The 21,483-nt window shown below is 39.0% G+C and overlaps 1 protein-coding gene across 4 annotated transcripts in view; it reads right to left on the bottom strand.

Annotated features, from left to right (window-relative positions):
* The window catches only part of LOC145043528 (uncharacterized), a 46,587-nt gene that overhangs the window by 8,972 nt on the left and 16,132 nt on the right, over positions 1-21,483 (bottom strand). For 2 of the 4 annotated variants that reach the window (XM_078992214.1, XM_078992215.1), the window contains one exon: positions 5,520-6,451. The exons of 1 other annotated variant lie outside the window; for it this stretch is intronic. In XM_078992214.1, the coding sequence (XP_078848340.1) occupies positions 5,700-6,446 (747 nt within the window). In that variant the 5' untranslated portion in view covers positions 6,447-6,451 and the 3' untranslated portion in view covers positions 5,520-5,699. Of the gene's footprint in view, positions 1-5,519; positions 6,452-7,023; positions 7,184-21,483 lie in introns of those variants that run through there. One more of the 4 variants, XR_013681049.1, reaches the window with a different exon arrangement.

The following is a 21,483-nucleotide window of genomic DNA, read 5'->3' as shown; positions in this document are numbered from 1 at the left end:
GCTCATTTTGCGAAAGTAAAACAATCGAGTGTTCGCATCTATGAATCAATTTGAAGTCAATTGGGTTAATATTCGCATATGGGTTCAACATATGAATTTTTGATTTCGCAAGTTTAGAGTTCATGAACTAAACTGTGTTCGCATTTTTTTTTTTTGGAATGAAAATTTTGTGAATCGCATTTGATTTATTTGGTTAAAATGCGAAGGTGATTAATGCGAAGGGATGCGAAAGGTGTAAAAATGAAAATGCAAAGTATTTCTCAGTAGAATGCGAATTGGGGAAGAAAACAGAAGATTTCAATTATTGTCCCTGGAGTTTCGCATTTTTGGAATGAAAATTTTGTGAATCGCATTTGATTTATTTGGTTAAAATGCGAAGGTGATTAATGCGAAGGGATGCGAAAGGTGTAAAAATGAAAATGCGAAGTATTTCACAGTAGAATGCGAATTGGGGAAGAAAACAGAAGATTTCAATTATTGTCCCTGGAGTTTCGCATTTTTGGAATGAAAATTTTGTGAATCGCATTTGATTTATTTGGTTAAAATGCGAAGGCTTAGGAAATTTTTTTAACACAAACTTTTCTCCTGTGATGTTTTCCCATTATCATAACAAGTTATACAATACGAACATAACACTTACCCTAATACATAAGGTTTAATAGAGTTGACCGGCTTGACTTGATGACTTGACTTGACTCAAGATTGACGATTGTCACATCTTCCCCCCGTTAGAGGGAATTTCGTCCCGAAATTTAAATTCGGCTGGGACTTCAAGGGTTTGGGAAAAGATGTGGATATTTTTGTTTCATTTGATCTTCACGTTCCCAGGTAAACTCAGGCCCTCGTTTCGCGTTCCAACGAACCTTCACTATGGGAATGCGACTTTGTTTTGTTCTCTTGATCTCTCGATCCATGATCTCGACGGGTTCCTCCACAAAGTGGAGATTCTCATTAACTTCGATTTCTTCGAGTGGTATTACGAGTGTCTCGTCAGACAGACACTTCTTTAAGTTGGACACGTGGAAGATAGGGTGCACATTACTAAGTTCTTGCGGTAGTCGGAGTTTGTACGCCACAGGACCAATCCTAGCAAGGATTTCGAACGGACCAACGTACCTTGGGTTTAGTTTCCCCCGTTTACCGAAACGTATCACCCCTTTCCAGGGGGAAACTTTTAGTAGTACCCGGTCTCCGACCTGGAATTCTAAAGGTTTGCGTCGCTTATCCGCGTAACTCTTTTGTCGATCACGAGACGCTTTTAGTCTTTCCCGAATTTGAATGATCTTTTCTGTGGTTTCCCTTATGATTTCCGGCCCCGTAAGGGTGCTATCAGGGACTTGCCCTCTGGCTAGCTGAGTATCTCCAACTTCGGCCCAACACAGCGGCGACCTACACTTGCGGCCGTAGAGAGCTTCGAATGGAGCGACTCCAATGCTAGTGTGATAACTGTTATTATAAGAGAATTCGATGAGCGGTAGATGGGTATCCCATGCCTTACCAAAATCTATCACACAGGCTCTCAGCATGTCTTCCAACGTCTGGATGGTTCTCTCGCTTTGTCCGTCCGTTTGTGGATGGTAGGCCGTACTCATGTCTAACCTGGTTCCCAGTGACTTTTGCAGGGACTGCCAGAAACGCGAGGTGAATCTACTATCTCGATCCGAGATAATGGATGTTGGTACACCATGTAGTCGTACAATCTCCTTAATGTACGTCCTGGTCAACTTTTCCATCTTGTCTGTTTCCTTTATTGGCAGGAAGTGCGCGGACTTGGTCAATCTGTCCACAACCACCCATATGGTATCCATCCCACCTGATGTCTTAGGCAGTTTGGTTACGAAGTCCATGGTTATTCGCTCCCACTTCCACTCGGGTATATCTGGTTGCTGAAGTAGTCCTGATGGCTTCTGATATTCCACCTTGACCTTGGCGCAAGTGAGGCACTTGCTCACATAAGTAGCAATTTCAGCCTTCATGTCTGGCCACCAGTATAACCTTTTGAGGTCTAGATACATCTTATCTGACCCCGGATGAATGGAGTATCGAGTCTTGTGGGCCTCATCCATTACAACGTCTCGGTATCCACCGAACTTCGGTGTCCAGATTCGATTCATGAGATAACGAGCTCCATCCCCTCTGACTTCCAAGTTCTTATCCATCCCCCTTAGTGCTTCGCTTGCCACGTTTCCTGGTTTCAGGGCTTCAAATTGGGCGTCCTTGATCTAAGTGGCCAGTTGGGAGTGGATGGTCATGGCTAGGGATTTTACTCGGCGACCCGAGTATTCTTTCCTGCTTAAGGCATCGGCTACTACATTAGCCTTGCCTGGGTGGTAGCGAATTTCACATTCGTAGTCATTCAGTAATTCCACCCATCTTCTTTGGCGCATGTTTAGTTCTTTCTGATTGAGGATGTGTTGAAGACTTTTGTGATCAGTGAAGATGGTGCACTTGGTGCCGTAGAGGTAGTGCCTCCAAATCTTCAGGGCGAACACCACAGCTCCCAATTCAAGGTCGTGGGTTGTGTAATTAACTTCATGTGTTTTCAGTTGTCTTGATGCATAAGCGATGACTTTTCCCCTTTGCATGAGCACACAGCCGAGGCCTTGATTTGAAGCATCGCAATACACCACAAAATCATCAGTTCCTTCTGGAAGAGACAAGACTGGTGCGCTGCATAGGGCTTGCTTTAGTGTCTGGAAGGCGGCTTCTTGTTTATCTTCCCATTCGAACACCACCCCTTTCTGAGTCAAGGTGGTGAGAGGCTTAGCGATTTTGGAGAAGTTTTGTATGAATCTTCGATAGTAGCCTGCGAGTCCTAAAAATTGTCGGATTTCTGTCGGCGTTGTAGGTGTTGACCAATCTTCGATTGCTTTGATCTTCGAGGGGTCCACATGTATTCCTTCTTTGCTTACTACGTGGCCAAGGAATCCTACTTCTCGGAGCCAAAATTCACACTTTGCGAATTTAGCGTAAAGCTTTTCGGTCCTTAAAACCTCCAGAACTAGTCGTAGGTGATGACTGTGCTCTTCTTCGCTCCTCGAATAGACCAGGATATCGTCGATGAATACGATGACGAATTTATCCAAGAAGGGTCGACACACTCGATTCATCAAATCCATGAACACCGCGGGCGCGTTAGTTAACCCGAATGGCATCACTACAAACTCATAGTGCCCATAGCGAGTTCTGAATGCCGTCTTGGGGATATCCTCTTCTTGAACTCGCAGTTGATGATAGCCCGACCTCAGGTCGATTTTTGAAAAGTAGCTGGCTCCTTGGAGCTGGTCGAAGAGGTCATCGATTCGGGGTAGGGGATAACGGTTCTTGATAGTGAGTTTGTTTAGTTCTCGATAGTCTATGCACATGCGAAAAGACCCATCCTTCTTCTTTACAAATAAGACTGGTGCTCCCCAGGGCGAGAAGCTTGGCCTGATGAATCCTTTGCTCAATAGTTCATTCAACTGGCTGGATAGTTCTTGCATCTCTGCCGGTGCTAAGCGATATGGAGCCCTGGCGACGGGGGTAGCTCCTGGGATTAAGTCGATCCGAAATTCGACTTGTCTTGCGAGTGGTACACCAGGCAGATCGTCTGGGAAAACATCATGGAAGTTGCATACTTCTGGAATTTCTTTGATGTCCTTCACCTCCTGTTTTTTATCTACGATGTGGGCTAAGAAAACATGGTATTGCTTTCGGAGGTACTTTTGGGTTTTAACACAAGAGATGATTTGTAGGTTCGCACTAGGTTTATTGCCATAAACGGTGAGAACGTTGCCATTCGGCAGATTGAGGCGGACGGCCCTTTCGTAACATAGAATGTCGGCACGATGAAGGCTTAACCAATCCATACCAATGATTATATCGAAGCTTTTTATGGTGACCGGCATAAGGTCGATTTTGAACAAATGGTTGTCTAGAGTGAGAGTACACCCTATGTAAATATCATTAGCGCGCTCAACCTTTCCATTTGCCATTTCTACGATGTAAGAATCTTCTAGTGGTTGAGAATTTTGCTTAAGTATATGTTTGAATTGGTGACTTATGAAACTTCTTTCTGCCCCACTATCGAAAAGTACGCATGCATAAGAGTTATTGAGGAGGAACGTACCAGTAACCACAGAGGGATCCTTGACTGCTTCTCCCTGCCCTAAAGTTAGGACTCTCCCTACACCCCCAGCATTAGGGGCTCGTGCCTTGGGGCAGTTCCTCCTGAAGTGTCCCGTTTCACCACACCCATAGCAGGCTTGGCTTGCTCCAGTGTTGGCGGTCGTAGCGACTTGTGTGGCGGGTTGGGTAGTCGCTCTACAGAATCGTGCAGTGTGCCCCTTTTTGTTACAGTTATTGCAGTGTAACTCACGACAAGCACCGTTATGGTGGTAGTTACACTTGTTGCACTTGGGAAGAGTTCCTGTATACTGTTTCGGTGGCGCTGGAGCGGCAGCAGTAGTGGCGGCGCGAACAGCAACAATTGGTTGCTTTTTGGCGGGGTCCTGAATTGGTTGTTTCCTTTTATTTCCCCAGAACTTCCTCTTGTTGTTCCCTCCTTTTGTTCGGTCGGTGGTGGTTATCACGGTACCACGGCTAGCCCTGTGATCTATGAGTTGTTGTGCCAATTCCTTGGCACTCTCAAAGGTAGTGGGTTTCGAGGCCAAGACACTATCTTGAATCTGGGATGATAGGCCCCAGAGATATCGTTCCACCTTCTTCTCTTCTGGAGTGACCATTGTTGGACAGAGGAGTGCTAGGTCGTTGAAGCGGGCAGTATAAGTTTCAAGATCAGTGCCTGTCATCCTGAGGTTCCAAAGTTCTTCTTCAAGCTTTTGTATTTCGCCCCTCGGGCAGTATTCCTTTAACATTAGGGCTTTCAAATCCTCCCAGCTGATTGCGTTAGCTACTGCAGGAGTAAGTGACTTAACTCGGCCATTCCACCAAGTAAGTGCTTTTCCAGTGAAAGTGAATGCCGCATACTTGACCTTGCTCGCTTCGGGACAAGCGCAGATTTCAAAAACTGCCTCGGTCCTTTCGAACCATTGCACCAGTGTGATGACGCCCCCGCTTCCATTGAAAGGATCGGGTTTGCCATTTGTGAAGTCTTTGTAAGTGCACTCCCTCGTACGCCCCGCGCTGTCCCCATGAATGGAATTGGTAGCTCCGGATCCAGAACCGCCGGAACCATGGGTTCCCATTTGCAACATTGCTGCCGCCACGGCTGCCGTCACTGCAGCCTGGAACATTGCAGGATCAAACTGCGGAGGTGGTGGTGGAGGCGGCACTGGGTTGTTGGAAGGCCTTGGTCTTTTCCTTGGTGGCATGGTTCTGTCATAAAAAAAATGACTAGTCGGTAAGACTTCAATAGTGATAACGAGTCGAGTGTTACTGGTTTCATCCCTCTTGTATTTTATCATAACTTTATTATTCGTAATTGTTTGTGTGATCAGGTTATGATGTATAGTGTCCAACATTCAATAAATAAAATACATGCCAAATTTCATTGATAACTTTTAGTACATAACGCTTAAAGAGAAAAGTTTGACCTCATAAGGGTCTACATTACATCGTTACAAAAGGTAGTTTTTGGCATTACAAAACCCCTTTGAATAGTGTGATCACATAGTCGCAGGGTCGACCTACATACAAGGAGTAGCACCAACGCGTACTCATAAAATTCTACTACCTAGACGGGAGAATAGCAACGAGCTCTAATCACTGCGACCCTTCTTTGACGGAGGCTGCGATGATGTCGATGCGCCCTGTAGTTCCGCCAATTTGCGTTCGGCTGTAACCATTCTCTCTTCGAGTGCCATGTATCTTTCCCGATACTCTCTTGTTTCTGCTTGAGCCGCGAGAAGGTCTCTAATGAGTTGGTCTCGGTGGTGGGAGTCTCGTTCCAGGTTTCTGGTGCGACCCGTAGTAGACTGTACAATGGCACTTAACTCCCGGACCTGATCTGTCGTTGTCCTACCACGATCATCCATTCTTGCCATTCGTTGTATCGTGACGGGGAGAGCCCTATCAGCCGGTCCACCATGAGTGAGATCATAGTAACCTCGTTGGTAGCCATATGGTGACCGTTGGCGTTGTTGTCGGCTCCATCTTTCGATCATTGTTACCCAAGGGGGTTCGGGTCCATTGTAACCAAAACGGTGCGCGGGTACCCTCGCGATGTAGGGAGGGTTGAATACTTCTGGTGGTTCCTCCACTTCGTTCCCAACCATGACTACCTCATCACCTTCCTCTTCTTCCTCTTCTTCCTCTTCTTCCTCTTCTTCTTGGTTGTCTTCCTCTTCTTCTTCTTGTTCGTCTTCCTCCTCGGGCCCTTCCTCGGGATCCTCTTCGGGATCTTCCTCGGGTTCCTCTTCGGGATTCTCCTCGGGCTCATCTTCAATCCATCCCGCGTTTCCCTGATTGGGAAAGTAGGGGTCCCCGGGTATGTGAAATCCTGCCATGTCGTCTGCACGAGAAACGGGGTTAAGAAGTATGTATAGGAAAATAATAATTTGGCGCTATAGAAACGTACAAATACTCCTATAGTATTTTTAAATGTTTATATTTGGTTCTTAGCGTGTTCTTTATGGAGTGTTATTAGGTTTTCAGATTTGTCGCTCATTACGACTATTCCTTAATGTGCGTAAGTCACTTCTTGGACGGATATAGTTGATCAGGCTATATCCTTCCCAGAACTGATTACACATGCTAAGGCGTATTAATAATGTTCGACTCCTCCTCTTTCAATTTATGTTCTCCTAAGTTATGACACCATGCTATTATAGAATGCATGCAAGTATACTTTAAAACAAGAAATTATTTGTTTTCAAAAGTACAACTCTTTAATTCGCTTTAAGAATCGGAGACTTTTAGTCCCAAATGTGTTTATAGTTTGTATATCTTATGTGGTTGATATACTGAATTCACTATAAACCGTGCTCTGATACCAATCTGTCACACCCCCAAACCAAGGATGGCGGAAACGTTCGGGGGTGGAGGACTTCATGTATAGCATCATAACCACAATTTCAATAGTAATTCAAGCAAACACAACCAACATATATATAATTGAAAAGTTACATCACTTGTATGAATTACATGTTTCAAAAATCAATTACAATATGTTGTCAAAATATGAAAAGTTTGACGCCTCAACGTCCCATCCTCAAAAGCACTTGGTAACCCGATTAATGTTTTCCTGTGAATACAAGTTGTTTGAAAAGTGTCAACACAAGGGTTGGTGAGTTCATAAGCTTTTATTAATAATCTTATTAGAAGTCTTTCACATGTAAATGTCGCGTTGTTTCAGAAAAATCCGATATTTTCCTTGAAATCCGAAGAATGTAGCCTTACAACCAAAGACTAGAATGTATGAGAAGTCATCGTTTCTTAGTAGAAATGTTGTGAGTTTAAAATGAAATGGAAAGTAAATTTATTCTATCAACCTAAAACCTACTTTGGTTTTTATGCAACCCCGTAAACTTTATGAATTGTTGTCTCCCTAAGTGAGTCGCTATAATCATACTGTGACTATGTGAACCTGCCACAACGTTTCTCAGGCGTCGCGAAAATGAAATGACATTTGTCACCCGTAGACCTGCAGGTCCAACTGTAGCTAGCAGCAAGGTGTGGGGTGTCAATCCCAATATAGATCTATATACAAGTATCACGTTCTCCCTCAAGGAGATTCTGATTATAACTACCAGGAATTATATCCCGCACTCGGACGTACGGGGAGATAGAGAGATAGAGATCGAAAAAAAAATAGAGAAACTCACAATATAGGATAACAAGTTTACGATAATTGTGTGTGAATATAAATATTTCTTGTATGAATGTACCTTTCTTGTACGAGTGCGTAGAGTGATGTATCATAAACTATACCTATTATAGTTTATCTAAAATGTATGTACTATGTATGAACCCTTTTTATGGAAATGTAACTAGTGTTGTGAATTTATCAAAACATAGATTAACTTTCGTGAAATGTGTGCGAATAGAAATCTTTCTTGTATGAATGTACCCTTCTTGTACGAGTGCGTAGAGTGATATATCATAAACTATACCTGTTGTAGTTTATCTAAAATGTTTGTAATATGTATGAATTCTTTTATGAAAATATATTAGTATTGTGAATTTATCAAACTATACCTCTTATAGTCTAATAATACGTGTTCCAAAATGAATGAATAATATTTAATATTTAATATGAATGTCTTAATTCCAGTTCATAATGATAAACTAACATGGAAACACATTCAAATATTAGAACTTATGATTATACACTTTGCTCAACATAATACAAAGTGTTATGATATTTACATGCTGTTGGCTAACTTTAGCCATTCTGCCCTGTATTTGGAAAAATCATAGAAAAATCATACGAAGTCGAAAACTAGATCCGTAAATTTTGAGAGTTCACAAAATGTGTCTAGTTTGCTCATAAATTTTATCTCAATTTATAATGACCTCTAACTTGGGTGAAAAAGTCCAAAATCACAGACTGGTCCGGATTGTTGTTTGAAATGATAGGCAGTTTTGTAAAAATCACCATAAATTGTAGAAAAATCGTATGGAGATGTGCAAGTAGCCATTTTAAAGCTAAAAACTCGAACTATTTGCACCTTGTACAGTTTTGAAAACAAAAATGTTTAAGATGCCCAAGACAGTCCGTGAATGGAGTTGAACTTTTCTGATGAAGGCTGTTAGAAAAATCTAGTTATATTCTTAGTGTTTTAACTTGTATTCCCCCCCTGAAAACTTGAGAAATCATGAAAATGTAGGGGTATGAACTCACCTTGAGTGATTTCAGTAGATGATTGTTGAAGAATGGAAGTGTTTAATTCAAGAACACTTGGAGATGCCTTGAAGGTTTTCGAGAATCTAACATCATAGTTAGGGAGTTTGTGTAAGCAACCAAAGATTTGAGTAGAATGAAGCGAAATAATAATAGGGAGGATGAATTTTTACTTACTAAGCGTGGAAGAACACTTGAATCCAGCCTTGGATCTCGAAAATTTGTGTAGAAGAGTTTGAGAGAAAGAGTGATGTTTGTTACTTAGTGGGATGAGAGAAATGAGAGAAAATGAGGAGTGTGGTTGATTGTTCCAGCTCAAAAACGTGGGAGTGAGTGAAATTTGAGTGTAAGGGAACATTGAAGTGACATAGGTAAGGTGGGGAGGTATGGCTGGTCATAGAGTGGGTGTGGGGTGGTTGCTTGTGACTGCGGATCAATGACACTGCTTTGAATGCGAAGTTGGATTTAGCTTTGCTATAAGTTTCAATCGATTTTGAAATTGAGTATTGTTCGCATTTGTATGAGTGTAGTCGATGAATCGATAAAGCAAGAACATATGAGTTTTGATTCGCAATTGGATTGATGATTGAGGGATGATTCGTGAAGAAAAAACGCGAAGTCAAGGACTATGAAACTGTTGTTTGCAAGAATTTAAAAACTCGATTGTGGAGTTGTTGATGCTCATTTTGCGAAAGTAAAACAATCGAGTGTTCGCATCTATGAATCAATTTGAAGTCAATTGGGTTAATATTCGCATATGGGTTCAACATATGAATTTTTGATTTCGCAAGTTTAGAGTTCATGAACTAAACTGTGTTCGCATTTTTTTTTTTTGGAATGAAAATTTTGTGAATCGCATTTGATTTATTTGGTTAAAATGCGAAGGTGATTAATGCGAAGGGATGCGAAAGGTGTAAAAATGAAAATGCAAAGTATTTCTCAGTAGAATGCGAATTGGGGAAGAAAACAGAAGATTTCAATTATTGTCCCTGGAGTTTCGCATTTTTGGAATGAAAATTTTGTGAATCGCATTTGATTTATTTGGTTAAAATGCGAAGGTGATTAATGCGAAGGGATGCGAAAGGTGTAAAAATGAAAATGCGAAGTATTTCACAGTAGAATGCGAATTGGGGAAGAAAACAGAAGATTTCAATTATTGTCCCTGGAGTTTCGCATTTTTGGAATGAAAATTTTGTGAATCGCATTTGATTTATTTGGTTAAAATGCGAAGGTGATTAATGCGAAGGGATGCGAAAGGTGTAAAAATGAAAATGCGAAGTATTTCACAGTAGAATGCGAATTGGGGAAGAAAACAGAAGATTTCAATTATTGTCCCTGGAGTTTCGCATTTTTGGAATGAAAATTTTGTGAATCGCATTTGATTTATTTGGTTAAAATGCGAAGGCTTAGGATATTTTTTTAACACAAACTTTTCTCCTGTGATGTTTTCCCATTATCATAACAAGTTATACAATACGAACATAACACTTACCCTAATACATAAGGTTTAATAGAGTTGACCGGCTTGACTTGATGACTTGACTTGACTCAAGATTGACGATTGTCACATTATAAGATAATTGCAATTGGGCTATGAATTGCCTTATTATATAAGGTTGGACGAATTCTATGGGAAACCCATAAGAAATCGTCCAAGGGCCTTAAATAAAGGAGTCCATGGGCTGCTTAGGGCTTAAGCAGTCAGATTAGGGTTTCCTAGTTTAAATCCCTAATAGCCTACATGTATAAATAGTACCCTTAAGCCTCAAAAACGTGGACAAGCTTTCTTCTAGGGTTTTGGACGGTTTTGGGCAGCCTCTTTCTCTTCTCTTCTTCATCATATTGCTCTTGGTGTTTTTGAACCATTAAAGGAGTGACACTTGTGACTCTAAGCGTTCTAAAGTCATTACAAGAAGGAATTGTGATTGTTATTTCTACATAACAATCAAGGTATGATCTAAACCCTAATTATATGTTATATTGATTATCATATGCTAGATCTAGGGTTTATAGTCTTGGATAAATTCCATGTACAATAGAGAAACCTAGATCCAAGCATTAGGGTTTGTATGAGCACAGAGGATGTTCATATGACCAAAACCCATCAGTTCTGGGCAGTTTAGTCACGAAATCCATGGTGATGTCTTCCTATTTACCCATGGGTATTGGCAAAGGTTCTAAACTCCCATACGGTTACTGATGTTGTGCCTTAACCCTAGCACAAGTTAAACACTAGGCCACATACTTAGCAACATCGAGCTTCATCGTCGGCCACCAGTAATAGGGTTTTAGATCCTTATACATTTTTGTACCGCCGAGATGAATTGAGTATATGGTCTTGTGAGCTTCTTCCATCAGAAGATCTCTTACTCCGCCCGTATTAGGTACCCAAATCCTATCTTGGAATACCTTCAACCCTTGGTTGTTTGTACCAAATACTAACGTTTTGCCCAAACGTTCTTCCTTTCGGTTATTTTTCTCTAAATCTTCCTCTTGAGCTTTCTTTATACTTTCCACAATTGTCGAGACAACTTCAATTCTCAATTCCCTTAGCTTTTTCTTTTCAAGGTTTACCTTCCGACTGAGAGCATCAGCAACAACATTTGCTTTACCAGTGTGGTAAAGTATCTCACAGTCGTAGTCCTTGAGTAACTCTAGCTAGCGTCGTTGACACATGTTCAATTCCTTCTGATTAAAGAGATATTGGAGACTCTTATTATCAATGAAAAGTTTACAGTTTGTGCCATAAAGATAATGACTCAATATCTTTAGGGCGAATACTACCGCTGCCAACTCCAAATCATGAGTGGGGTAGTTCTTTTCATGTTCCTTCAATTGGCTTGATGCATACGCTATCACTTTATCCATTTGGGTCAAAACACAACCAAAACCAACTCCAGATACATCGCTATAAACTGCAAAGTCATCAACTCCTTCAGGCAACGAAAGAATCGGTGCGTCACACAATCTCTTCTTCAACTTCTCAAAGGCTTCCTTATTCTTTTCATTCTAAGCATAAGTAGCTCCTTTGTGGGTCAAAGCTGTTAATGGAGTAGCAATCGAAGAAAATCCTTGGATAAACCTTCGGTAATATCCAGCTAATCCTAAAAAGCTTCGAATCTCTGTAGGACTTTTTGGTTGTTCCCACTTCATTACAGCTTCAATCTTTTCTGGGTCAACCATTATTCCTTCTTGGTTAACCACATGACCCAAAAATTGGACTTCTTGAATCCAAAAATCATATTTGGAGAACTTTGCATACAACTTCTCCTTCTTTAATACCTCTAACACTTCTCTCAAGTGTTTGTCATGCTCCTCCTGGCTTTTCGAGTAAATCAGAATGTCATCTATGAATACTATCACAGATTTATCTAGGAATGGTTTACAAACCCTATTCATCAAATCCATGAAAGTTGTTGGGCATTGGTTAGTTCGAACGACATAACCAGAAATTCATAGTGTCCATATCTTGTTCTAAACGCAGTCTTTTCGATATCCTGCTCTCTCACCTTTAGTTGATGGTATCCCGACCTAAGATCAATCTTCGAGAAATAGCTCGAACCTTGCAACTGGTCGAACAGGTCATCGATCCTCGGCAACGGGTACTTGTTCTTTATTGTTGCTTTATTCAGCTCTCTGTAATCGATGCACATTCTCATGCTCATATCTTTCTTCTTTACAAATAACATAGGGGATCCCCAAGGAGATGAACTAGGTCGAATGAAACCTTTGTCCAATAACTCCTGAAGTTTTGTCATAAGTTCTTTGATCCCTGTTGGTGCTAATCGATATGGTGCTTTTGCTATCGACGTCGTTCCTGGTAACAAGTCGATACGAAATTCTACTTGTCGATCAGGGGGCAATCCGGGAAGATCTTCGGGAAAGACTTCCGGATAATCACACACCATCGGAATATTCTGCACCTCTTTCTTTTCTATCTTAGCATCGATCACGAACGGTAGATATGATGTACATCCCTTGACCAAACACTTTTTTGGCTTTCATTAGGGAAATGATTCCAGAATTTACTCTGCGTTTGTCTCCATACACCATAAACAACTCTTTCCATGGCGGTTTTACTTTTACTATCTTCTTTCTACATAATATTTCTGCATCGTTGGCGCTAAGCCAATCCATTCCTAGAACTATGTCAAAACCATTTAACTCGATAGGCAATAATTCCTCGTGGAATTTATTCCCATCCAAGTCAATGATGATGTTTTTCATTCGATGGCTAACAGGTCCAAACTTGCCACTAGCAATCTCGACTATTATAGCATTAACTAGTCTATCTACAGGTAAAGCTAGTTTTCTACCAAATACATGTGAAATAAAGGAGTAATTGGCTCCAGAATCAAACAAAATTTGGGCAGGCAATTCGTTTACAAGAAAGGTACCTGAAGCGACATCGGCTTCTTCTTTCGCAGCTTCGAGTGTCATCTGAAAGGCTCTCGCCTTCGGCTTTGGTGGAAGATTGGGTTTTGCTGCGTCCTTCTTATTCGGGAATCCCTCTAAATATGCCCTTCTTTATTGCACCCAAAACATACGTTCTTATTGAAGGTGCATTCATTGGCATAATGCCCAGGCTTTCCAGATTTGTAACAAGTGACTTCCATGCTGCACTTCCCAGCATGTTTCTTCTTACACTTGTCACGCCACTTAGCTTCGGCGCCTCCTCCAAATTTTCTCGAACCAGTCTTCGAGAATTTGTTCTTTTTATTGGAACGTGATGTTCCTTCAAACTTTCTCTTTTCGCCAACTTTAACCTTGCTAGTGGCTCTCCCTTTTATCATATCTTGAACAGACTTGGCAGCCCAAATAGCTGCCTCCAAAGTAAGTGCCTGACGTACTGGCACCGCGTACTCCCATGGAAGTCTCTTTGCGTACCTATCAATTTTTGTCAGCTCATCTGGGACAATACGCAAAGCAAACTCCATTTTGTCTGTGAAGTTATTCGTATATTAGTCAATGGTCATACTTCCCTTCTTTAACGTTAGAAATTGGTTTTCTATCTCAAGCACGTTTTGGGCCGAGCAGTACTTGCGCTTGAAGTGCACCAAGAACTCTGCCCAAGTTAGTTGCAGTGGCTCATTAAGGCTTAGGGTTTTCCCTAAAGTGCTCCACCATCGAGCAACACTACCCCTGAACTGACATACTGCAAACGTGGTTTGTAACTTGCCTTGGCAATCACAAGTCATCAAAGCCAATTCCATTTTCGAGATCTAGTCCATTACTCCAACGGGATCTTCTTTTCCAGTGTAGGTCAATGGCTTGCAAGTCATAAAGTCCTTATACTTGCACCCATTTCTCTCCACTTTATCATCGTGTTTATTTCTCCCAACCATAAGTAGATACAGTCCATTACTCCAACGGGATCTTATTTCCCCCTACTCGGCGAGTCCATATGGGTACTCGGCGAGTTCGAGCGTCAGAAAGAGGGGATTTCGGGATTTCTTGCTGTTTTTCTCATGGATAATTGCCTTATCTGTTTTAGATCAATAAAATCCGATTTTAATCAACTTTATGAGTATATCCTTGATTAAACAAAAGATAATTACCAGTTGATTAGATAATAACTTCCTTATATGATAAAGATTGGATTATTTGTATTAATTGGGTAACTTACTTTGTAAGAAATTGAAATTAGGTCAAATATAGATAATGATTAAATTAATTGTTTAATTTATATTATTTGTTATTTGATCCTTGTGTTATGAAAAGTTTCACTTTTCCCCTTTAGGTTTTATAGTTTAAATTTAAACTCAAAAGTTTAGTTTTGAAATTTAAATAGTTGAAACCCTAATGTTTTGAAAAGGTTTCAAAACTTTCCCTCATGTTTTTGAATTTAAATGTTGATTAAAAGTTAACTTAGAAATGTTAAATTCTAAAACCCTAGTATTGTTTTGAAAAGTTCAAATCACATCCTTATGGTTTTATTAATTAATTAAGGCGTATAATTAAAAGAGGTTTAATAAATCCATAAAAGTTTAGGTTTACAATTTAATTGAATTAAAAGTATAATTGTTAAATATGACCACCTAGTATTTTAAAAGTGTAAAATACACCCTATACTATATATATAACATTAAAAGTCTAACATTATATATATGTATGAGTAAAAGTCAGTCTTACCGTTAGTAGGCCTCATTCACGAAGTTGGTCTATAAGGGGTGTTTAAGGAAATTGCCTATAAAATGGCGATTGAATGGGTATCCACTCTTACCCACCGCACTCTTGACTAGTGGAGGGTCGTTAGCCAAATGGGTAGGATAGGACAAAACATTCCATTATAAGTATAAAGTACAAAAGTAACTAAATGTTTTACAAATTCCCAATCTTAGTTACTTAGGCAAAAGTGAATTGATGCAATTACATGAAATTACACTTTGTGCCCTTGCGAAGACGTTAGTGGAGCGTGTGTGGTTTACCGGCACACTAAATGGTTCTAAGCAAAGGTAGAAAAGGGTGACTCAATGTTTGTCATAGTTTGGTGGAGTGTGTGTGGTTTACCGGCACATTGAATAGGTGATCGTAACATGTGAGGGCACCATGTAAGTTTGCATGGTTATTCACACCCGCTTTGTGATCCTCGGCATCCCAGTCGCAAACAAGAGGGAAATATCGAGATTTAAACATGCCATTGAAATGTTCAATGAATCTCAAAGGATCTAGGAGTTTTCATAGATTTAAAACATAAATTTCTTTTTCGTTTTTCATGGTGGAAATTAGTGAATCGTCATTCACTTACCTTCAAATATTCTGCAACTAGATTACAGCATCCCTTTTCTAGGTTGTAGCGTATTGTGTTGGGTCCTAGCCTTAGTATCTCATTTACTTAATTTACTAAGGACTCAATCTATCAACTAACTTGAATTTGTTTTCTCCCGTTTTGTAGATGTCAAAGTTTGACAACTATGGTCTTCCCAAGTCCCGTGGAACAAGCATTCCACATGAAAATGATATTCCACGATTCGATCGAGGAACAAGAAATCATGCTTCACTTCCTCATCCTCCTCCCATTGTTCTCCCTAACCCACAAGATCGAAGAATTTAAAAGTTCAATGTCACTAAAGCGCTATTGGAAATGAAACATGAAGATGGTAAACCTGTGTGTGCTCACGTTCTAGGAATGAAATCACACATTGATAGGTTGAGAATGTTGGGTGTGTCATTCCCGGATAAGTTGGCTATGAACTGGGTTCTACAGTCACTTCCCGAATCATATAATGAGTTCAAAAGAAAGTATTATATGATGGATCATGACGAAAGCCTCATTGACCTAACTTACATGCTCATTGCTGCTGAATCTAAAATGATTTGGCAAAGCAATGGAGCATATTTGTTGGGAGAGTCAACCAACCATGCTTCCGAGGACGTTCTAGGAGAACCGACCGGCGTTTGCTGCCAAGAGAAAGGGTGTTGGATACAAGTCGGCCCTAAGAGCCTGAAGAGTCCAGAAGACGGGAGAGTCAAAGAGTATGACTATGCTTCAGGTAAAATCCACTATCTAACTCGATTAAGTTCCTATTCGTTGATTCATGATACATAATGTGATAAGATTGCATTTGAATGTTTTACAGGATCGATGAAAGGAGAGGAAGCTTGATGAAATAGAGCAAGGTGAGTCTAATCACGAAGAAATGGATCTCGATCGCGTGGATTCAAAGATTAGATTTTGAGCTTAGATAGAATTGTTAGGAATATTTATTACATAGTTTTTCACTTGCTTTTGCATTGTAAGGACAAATGTTTTCCACTGCGTTTATAAATAAAACAAATTTTGTTTGACTCATTTATTTATTTATTTCCTTGCAATGAAATCGTTATGAAAAATTGATGTTCGTATATTTACAACAAATGGATGTGATTCTTAATTATATTGTTTGTAGAAATGTCGAGAATTTACCAAATAGGGAAAGTTTCTCATCACCCAAGTTTCCATTGGATAGAGATTTGGAATCGTACAACAAGAATTGTATGATGAATGAATAAACTTTCACATTTGGAAACTAGACTAATTCGTTGACAAAGTGTCAAGTGAAGGACTAGGAGATCGAGTACACAAGGTTATGTGTCGATCAAGGCCACCACAAGAGTAACAAGATATTCGTCATAATTTACTAAAAGTTTAGTAAATATGATTGTACTTATAAGATTAAGTGTAATTCTGAATTGATTGTAAAAGTTTAAATCAATAAGTAGAACGAATAAGAAGAATCAAGTAGGCGGAAATATAAAAGTTTCTCTATTCTAAGAAGAAGGGATAGTACCTTTTATTACGCTTTATGATAGGACTTAATGATTAAGAACCATATCTCAATTGATCCTCTAAGTAAGTCTTAGTACAATTGTATGTCTAAGAAGAGGAATCAAGAATTGAAGTAATGGTTAAATCAAGAAGTCAATCATACTTCGTGCCAAAACAAGTCTTAGAGTTAAGATTGTGACATTGAGTAACAAGAAGGTTTATAACATTCATCAAATGAGGAAAGTTGTGATGTCTTGGATAAGAAAAAGACCAACTAGGACCTATTTATGAAGTGTTTTGATAAAAACTACACTAACTCTTGAATATTTGTCAAGAAATGTTTATTGACAAGAGAATCTTATATGTCAAGGAGTCAGTGGGAGTCTTAATGGTCTTGAAAGGTTTCAAGAACAAATCAAAATATAGCTTATTGATCATCACTAGCACACAACTTGAGGTTTATAACCTATCGTGTTGACGTTATTTTGTTTCTATGCCATTCCAATTGAGTTAATTATGCATGTAAGCCCTATGGGTTCTCATTATGCATAAAAGGCAAGGACCTTAATCAATGAAAAGTACATTGATAAGAAAAGGTGAGCTGCTTAACTACTTGGAAGACATGGTGGGCAGTTGTGCTACCATAAGGCAAGAAATCAAGATTAAGAACGGTCGGTCCATATGAGTTTGAATTTGTCGTAAACCTTGGTTTTGACAAATTCACATGGATAGGAACACATACACCATTAAAATTTAAGTGCCATAAGATTCCCTCCTTCATGAAAATGACTGTGAGGAAATGCTTTCACTAAGAGAGATTTTAAGAAGTAGCAATTGAACAAAAAATTGTATTCTCAAATTCGAGTATGATTACGGTATCCCTTTCCATGATTCGAATTGTGAGATTTGGAAATTAGTCTTAATTGTTTAAGACACATATGAGCTATCTTGGATAAAGGTGTATGAGATTAAGAAGCCTTCATAAAGGATGATCAAAGCATTAAGTATTAGAAACATGAACTTAAGAAATTCAATAGGTATTGCTTTACTGAAAGTTAAGCTGTTTTCCGAATACATGTCAAAGCTAGTGGGAGCATAAGTGTTATGTTTATAATAATCATCATGATGGTGGGAGCATAAATGTTATGATTGTATGATTATTAAGGCAAGTATTGCAAGTTAGCAATATTAATTATAGAAAAACAAGAGTCATACTTTGGAAAGTTGTAAGGGTTGAATAGTTGTTTTGCTATAATTAAGGGAGAGAATATTATGCTTCATTTCAAATCTAAAGGCTTAGGTTGTGGAATGTTAATAGATTTAGTCAAGAGTACTTAGTGCGTTCTCAAAATTTCGATTATGATTGTGGCATCCCTCTTCATAGTTCAAATTGCGAGAATGTGACACATAAAATATTATGGCAGAAGATTAATAAAGTATCAAATCTTCATGTAAGACATTATGCATCGTGTCCCATACGCTTCGGGTATAGGATCGATTGCAAATGCTATAATATTTGACCACTCTAAAATTTTCCAAATGTCTAGCGTATTTAGAGGGAAAAAGGACAAGAATTGGTTTGACTAAGATAATTAAACAACTATCAAAGGACAATCCAAAGTTCGCCAAGGATTGGTCGCTTGTGAGTAGTTGGAAGTATAGTATTGGATGGAGTATATCAACCTTATTATGAATAGATAAGGTTCTATTAAGAATAAGTTGTCATATGGTAAGTATGGAAAGGTTTCCATATTGGGAGTTAGATATTGAGAATCTATGTCTAGATTAGAAACCTTTATGCAAATGGATGTTCAAAGAAATGTACTTTGAGTGAGAGAGATCACATCTATGGAATTGTATTGCAACAATCCCCGATAGAGGACTTTGTAAGTTCATTGGCAATAGTCCTTGTGACTTTAGTGCAGTGAAATTACGAAAGGATCATTGCATAAAATATTAGAATCTAACATATTCTATAAGTGGAAAGAATTTTATATTCTTACACTTATAATAAAGATTAGGAGTTGTGAAATGAGTATGATTGGAAATGTGTTCATTTGATCTATTTCACAAAAGTAAGAACCATAGGTAAACATTGTGTGCATGCTGAGAGCATGGGACAAGTTTTGTAATTCAAGTAAGAAGTTGATTAACCGAAACAACAAATAATGAGTAATCGATATGGTGATAAATAAAAGGTGTTTTATGTATGCTCAAAGGTTTGAGGCCATATAAGATTAGTATTATCCTTGTGTTTCACTTTGCATGTTTTGACTTCCTGAATAATTTAATTGGTTTAGAACAGTCAAATTATTCAAATGGGCTATAGTCATTCATATGTTGGAAGTAGGTATGAATGAAGACTGTCGTGAATTGGTGTGAGGATCGTCTAAAGAGCATTAGACATAAGCAAATGTTTTCTGCAACGTTCATGAGTTCTTATGAATATGATTTGAGCATTGGATTAAATCCACGCTCGCTTGGATCACTTCATGGATTTTATGACAAGTGATTGGTGAGACGATAACATCTTATATTCTTGAAACCGCGATGTGTGAGTTGTAACTTGCGAGTCGGTTGCACATTGATAATATGTAAACGTACTAGTAACTTGGTGTTATAAAACATATTGATGTGTGTAATTCGGTAAGTGAGTGCAAGCGAGCATTGAGTCAAAGTTTATCCGTTCCTTTTATCCAAAGTAGGATAAAAGCAATATCTTTGGGCCCCTCGATGATTTAGTGATGACAAACGTAAATGCTCGGCCGAGCTAGGGTTAATTTGATTTGTTCAATTAGTCAGTCGTCATAAATAGGAAATCGAGAAATAGTACAAAGAGAATGATTAGAAATCATGTCTTATACGATATCTAGAATGGAGGAATATATGATCCCTTATCTAAGGACACTCATATCTGATAGCATCAGAGTTGATAGTGGCTTTGGAAAGCTACGATTGCAGATCAGGATCTAAAGTCACACGCAGAATAGTTATTAGACTTATCCAAGTGGGAGACTGTTGGATTAGTGTCTAAGTCCATAACTTATTTTGGTATGTACTTGACCCGATGGTGCATGGTACTTTTGGGTTGCCTTCACCAAAGCAACTTGATAGGATGAATTATGGAAAGAAAGGATTAAATATGATTTATTAATATATTATGGGAATAATATAGTAAAGGAGAAATCATATTCTTTAATTAATATTAGTCAATAATTAATAAGAATTAAGTTTGTGACTAAAAGAGATTAATTAAACTTAAGGGACTGGAATTGTAATTATAAGATAATTGTAATTGGGCTATGGATTGCCTTATTATATAAGGTTGGACGAATTCTATGGGAAACCCATAAAAAATCGTCCAAGGGCCTTAAATAAAGGAGTCCATGGGCTGCTTAGGGCTTAAGCAGTCAGATTAGGGTTTCCTAGTTTAAATCCCTAATAGCCTACATGTATAAATAGTACCCTTAAGCCTAAAAAACGTGGACAAGCTTTCTTCTAGGGTTTTGGATGGTTTTGGGCAGCCTCCTTCTCTTCTCTTCTTCATCCTCTTGCTCTTGGTGTTTGTGAACCATTAAAGGAGTGACACTTGTGACTCTAAGCTTTCTAAAGTCATTAAAAGAAGGAATTGTGATTGTTATTGCTACATAACAATCAAGGTATGATCTAAACCCTAATTATATGTTATATTGATTATCATATGCTAGATCTAGGGTTTATAGTCTTGGACAAATTGCATATACAATAGAGAAACCTAGATCCAAGCATTAGGGTTTGTATGAGCACAGAGGATGTTCTTATGACCAAAACCCATCAGTTCTGGGCAGTTTAGTCACGAAATCCATGGTGATGTCTTCCTATTTACCCATAAGTACATGCAAAGGTTCTAAACTCCCATACGGTTTCTGATGTTGTGCCTTAACCCTAGCACAAGTTAAATACTCGGCTACATACTTAGCAACATCGAGCTTCATCGTCGGCCACCAGTAATAGGGTTTTAGATCCCTATACATTTTTGTACCGCCAAGATGAATCGAGTACATGGTCTTGTGAGCTTCTTCCATCAGAAGATCTCTTACTCCGCCCGTATTAGGTACCCAAATCCTATCTTGGAATACCTTCAACCCTTGGTTGTTTGTACCGAATACTAACGTTTTGCCCAAACATTCTTCCTTTCGGTCATTTTTCTCTAAATCTTCCTCTTGAGATTTCTTTATACTTTCCACAATTTTCGAGACAACTTCAATTCTCAATTCCCTTAGCTTTTTCTTTTCAAGGTTTACCTTCCGACTGAGAGCATCAGCAACAACATTTGCTTTACCAGGGTGGTAAAGTATCTCACAGTCTTAGTCCTTGAGTAACTCTAGCTAGCATCGTTGACTCATGTTCAATTACTTCTGATTAAAGAGATATTGGAGACTCTTATGATCAATGAAAAGTTTACAGTTTGTGC

Source organism: Lactuca saligna, chromosome 4 (genome assembly GCF_052625555.1).
Source record: "Lactuca saligna cultivar CGN05327 chromosome 4, ASM5262555v1, whole genome shotgun sequence".
In the NCBI taxonomy this organism is placed as follows: domain Eukaryota; kingdom Viridiplantae; phylum Streptophyta; class Magnoliopsida; order Asterales; family Asteraceae; genus Lactuca; species Lactuca saligna.
This window is presented reverse-complemented; position numbering and strand designations above follow the sequence as displayed.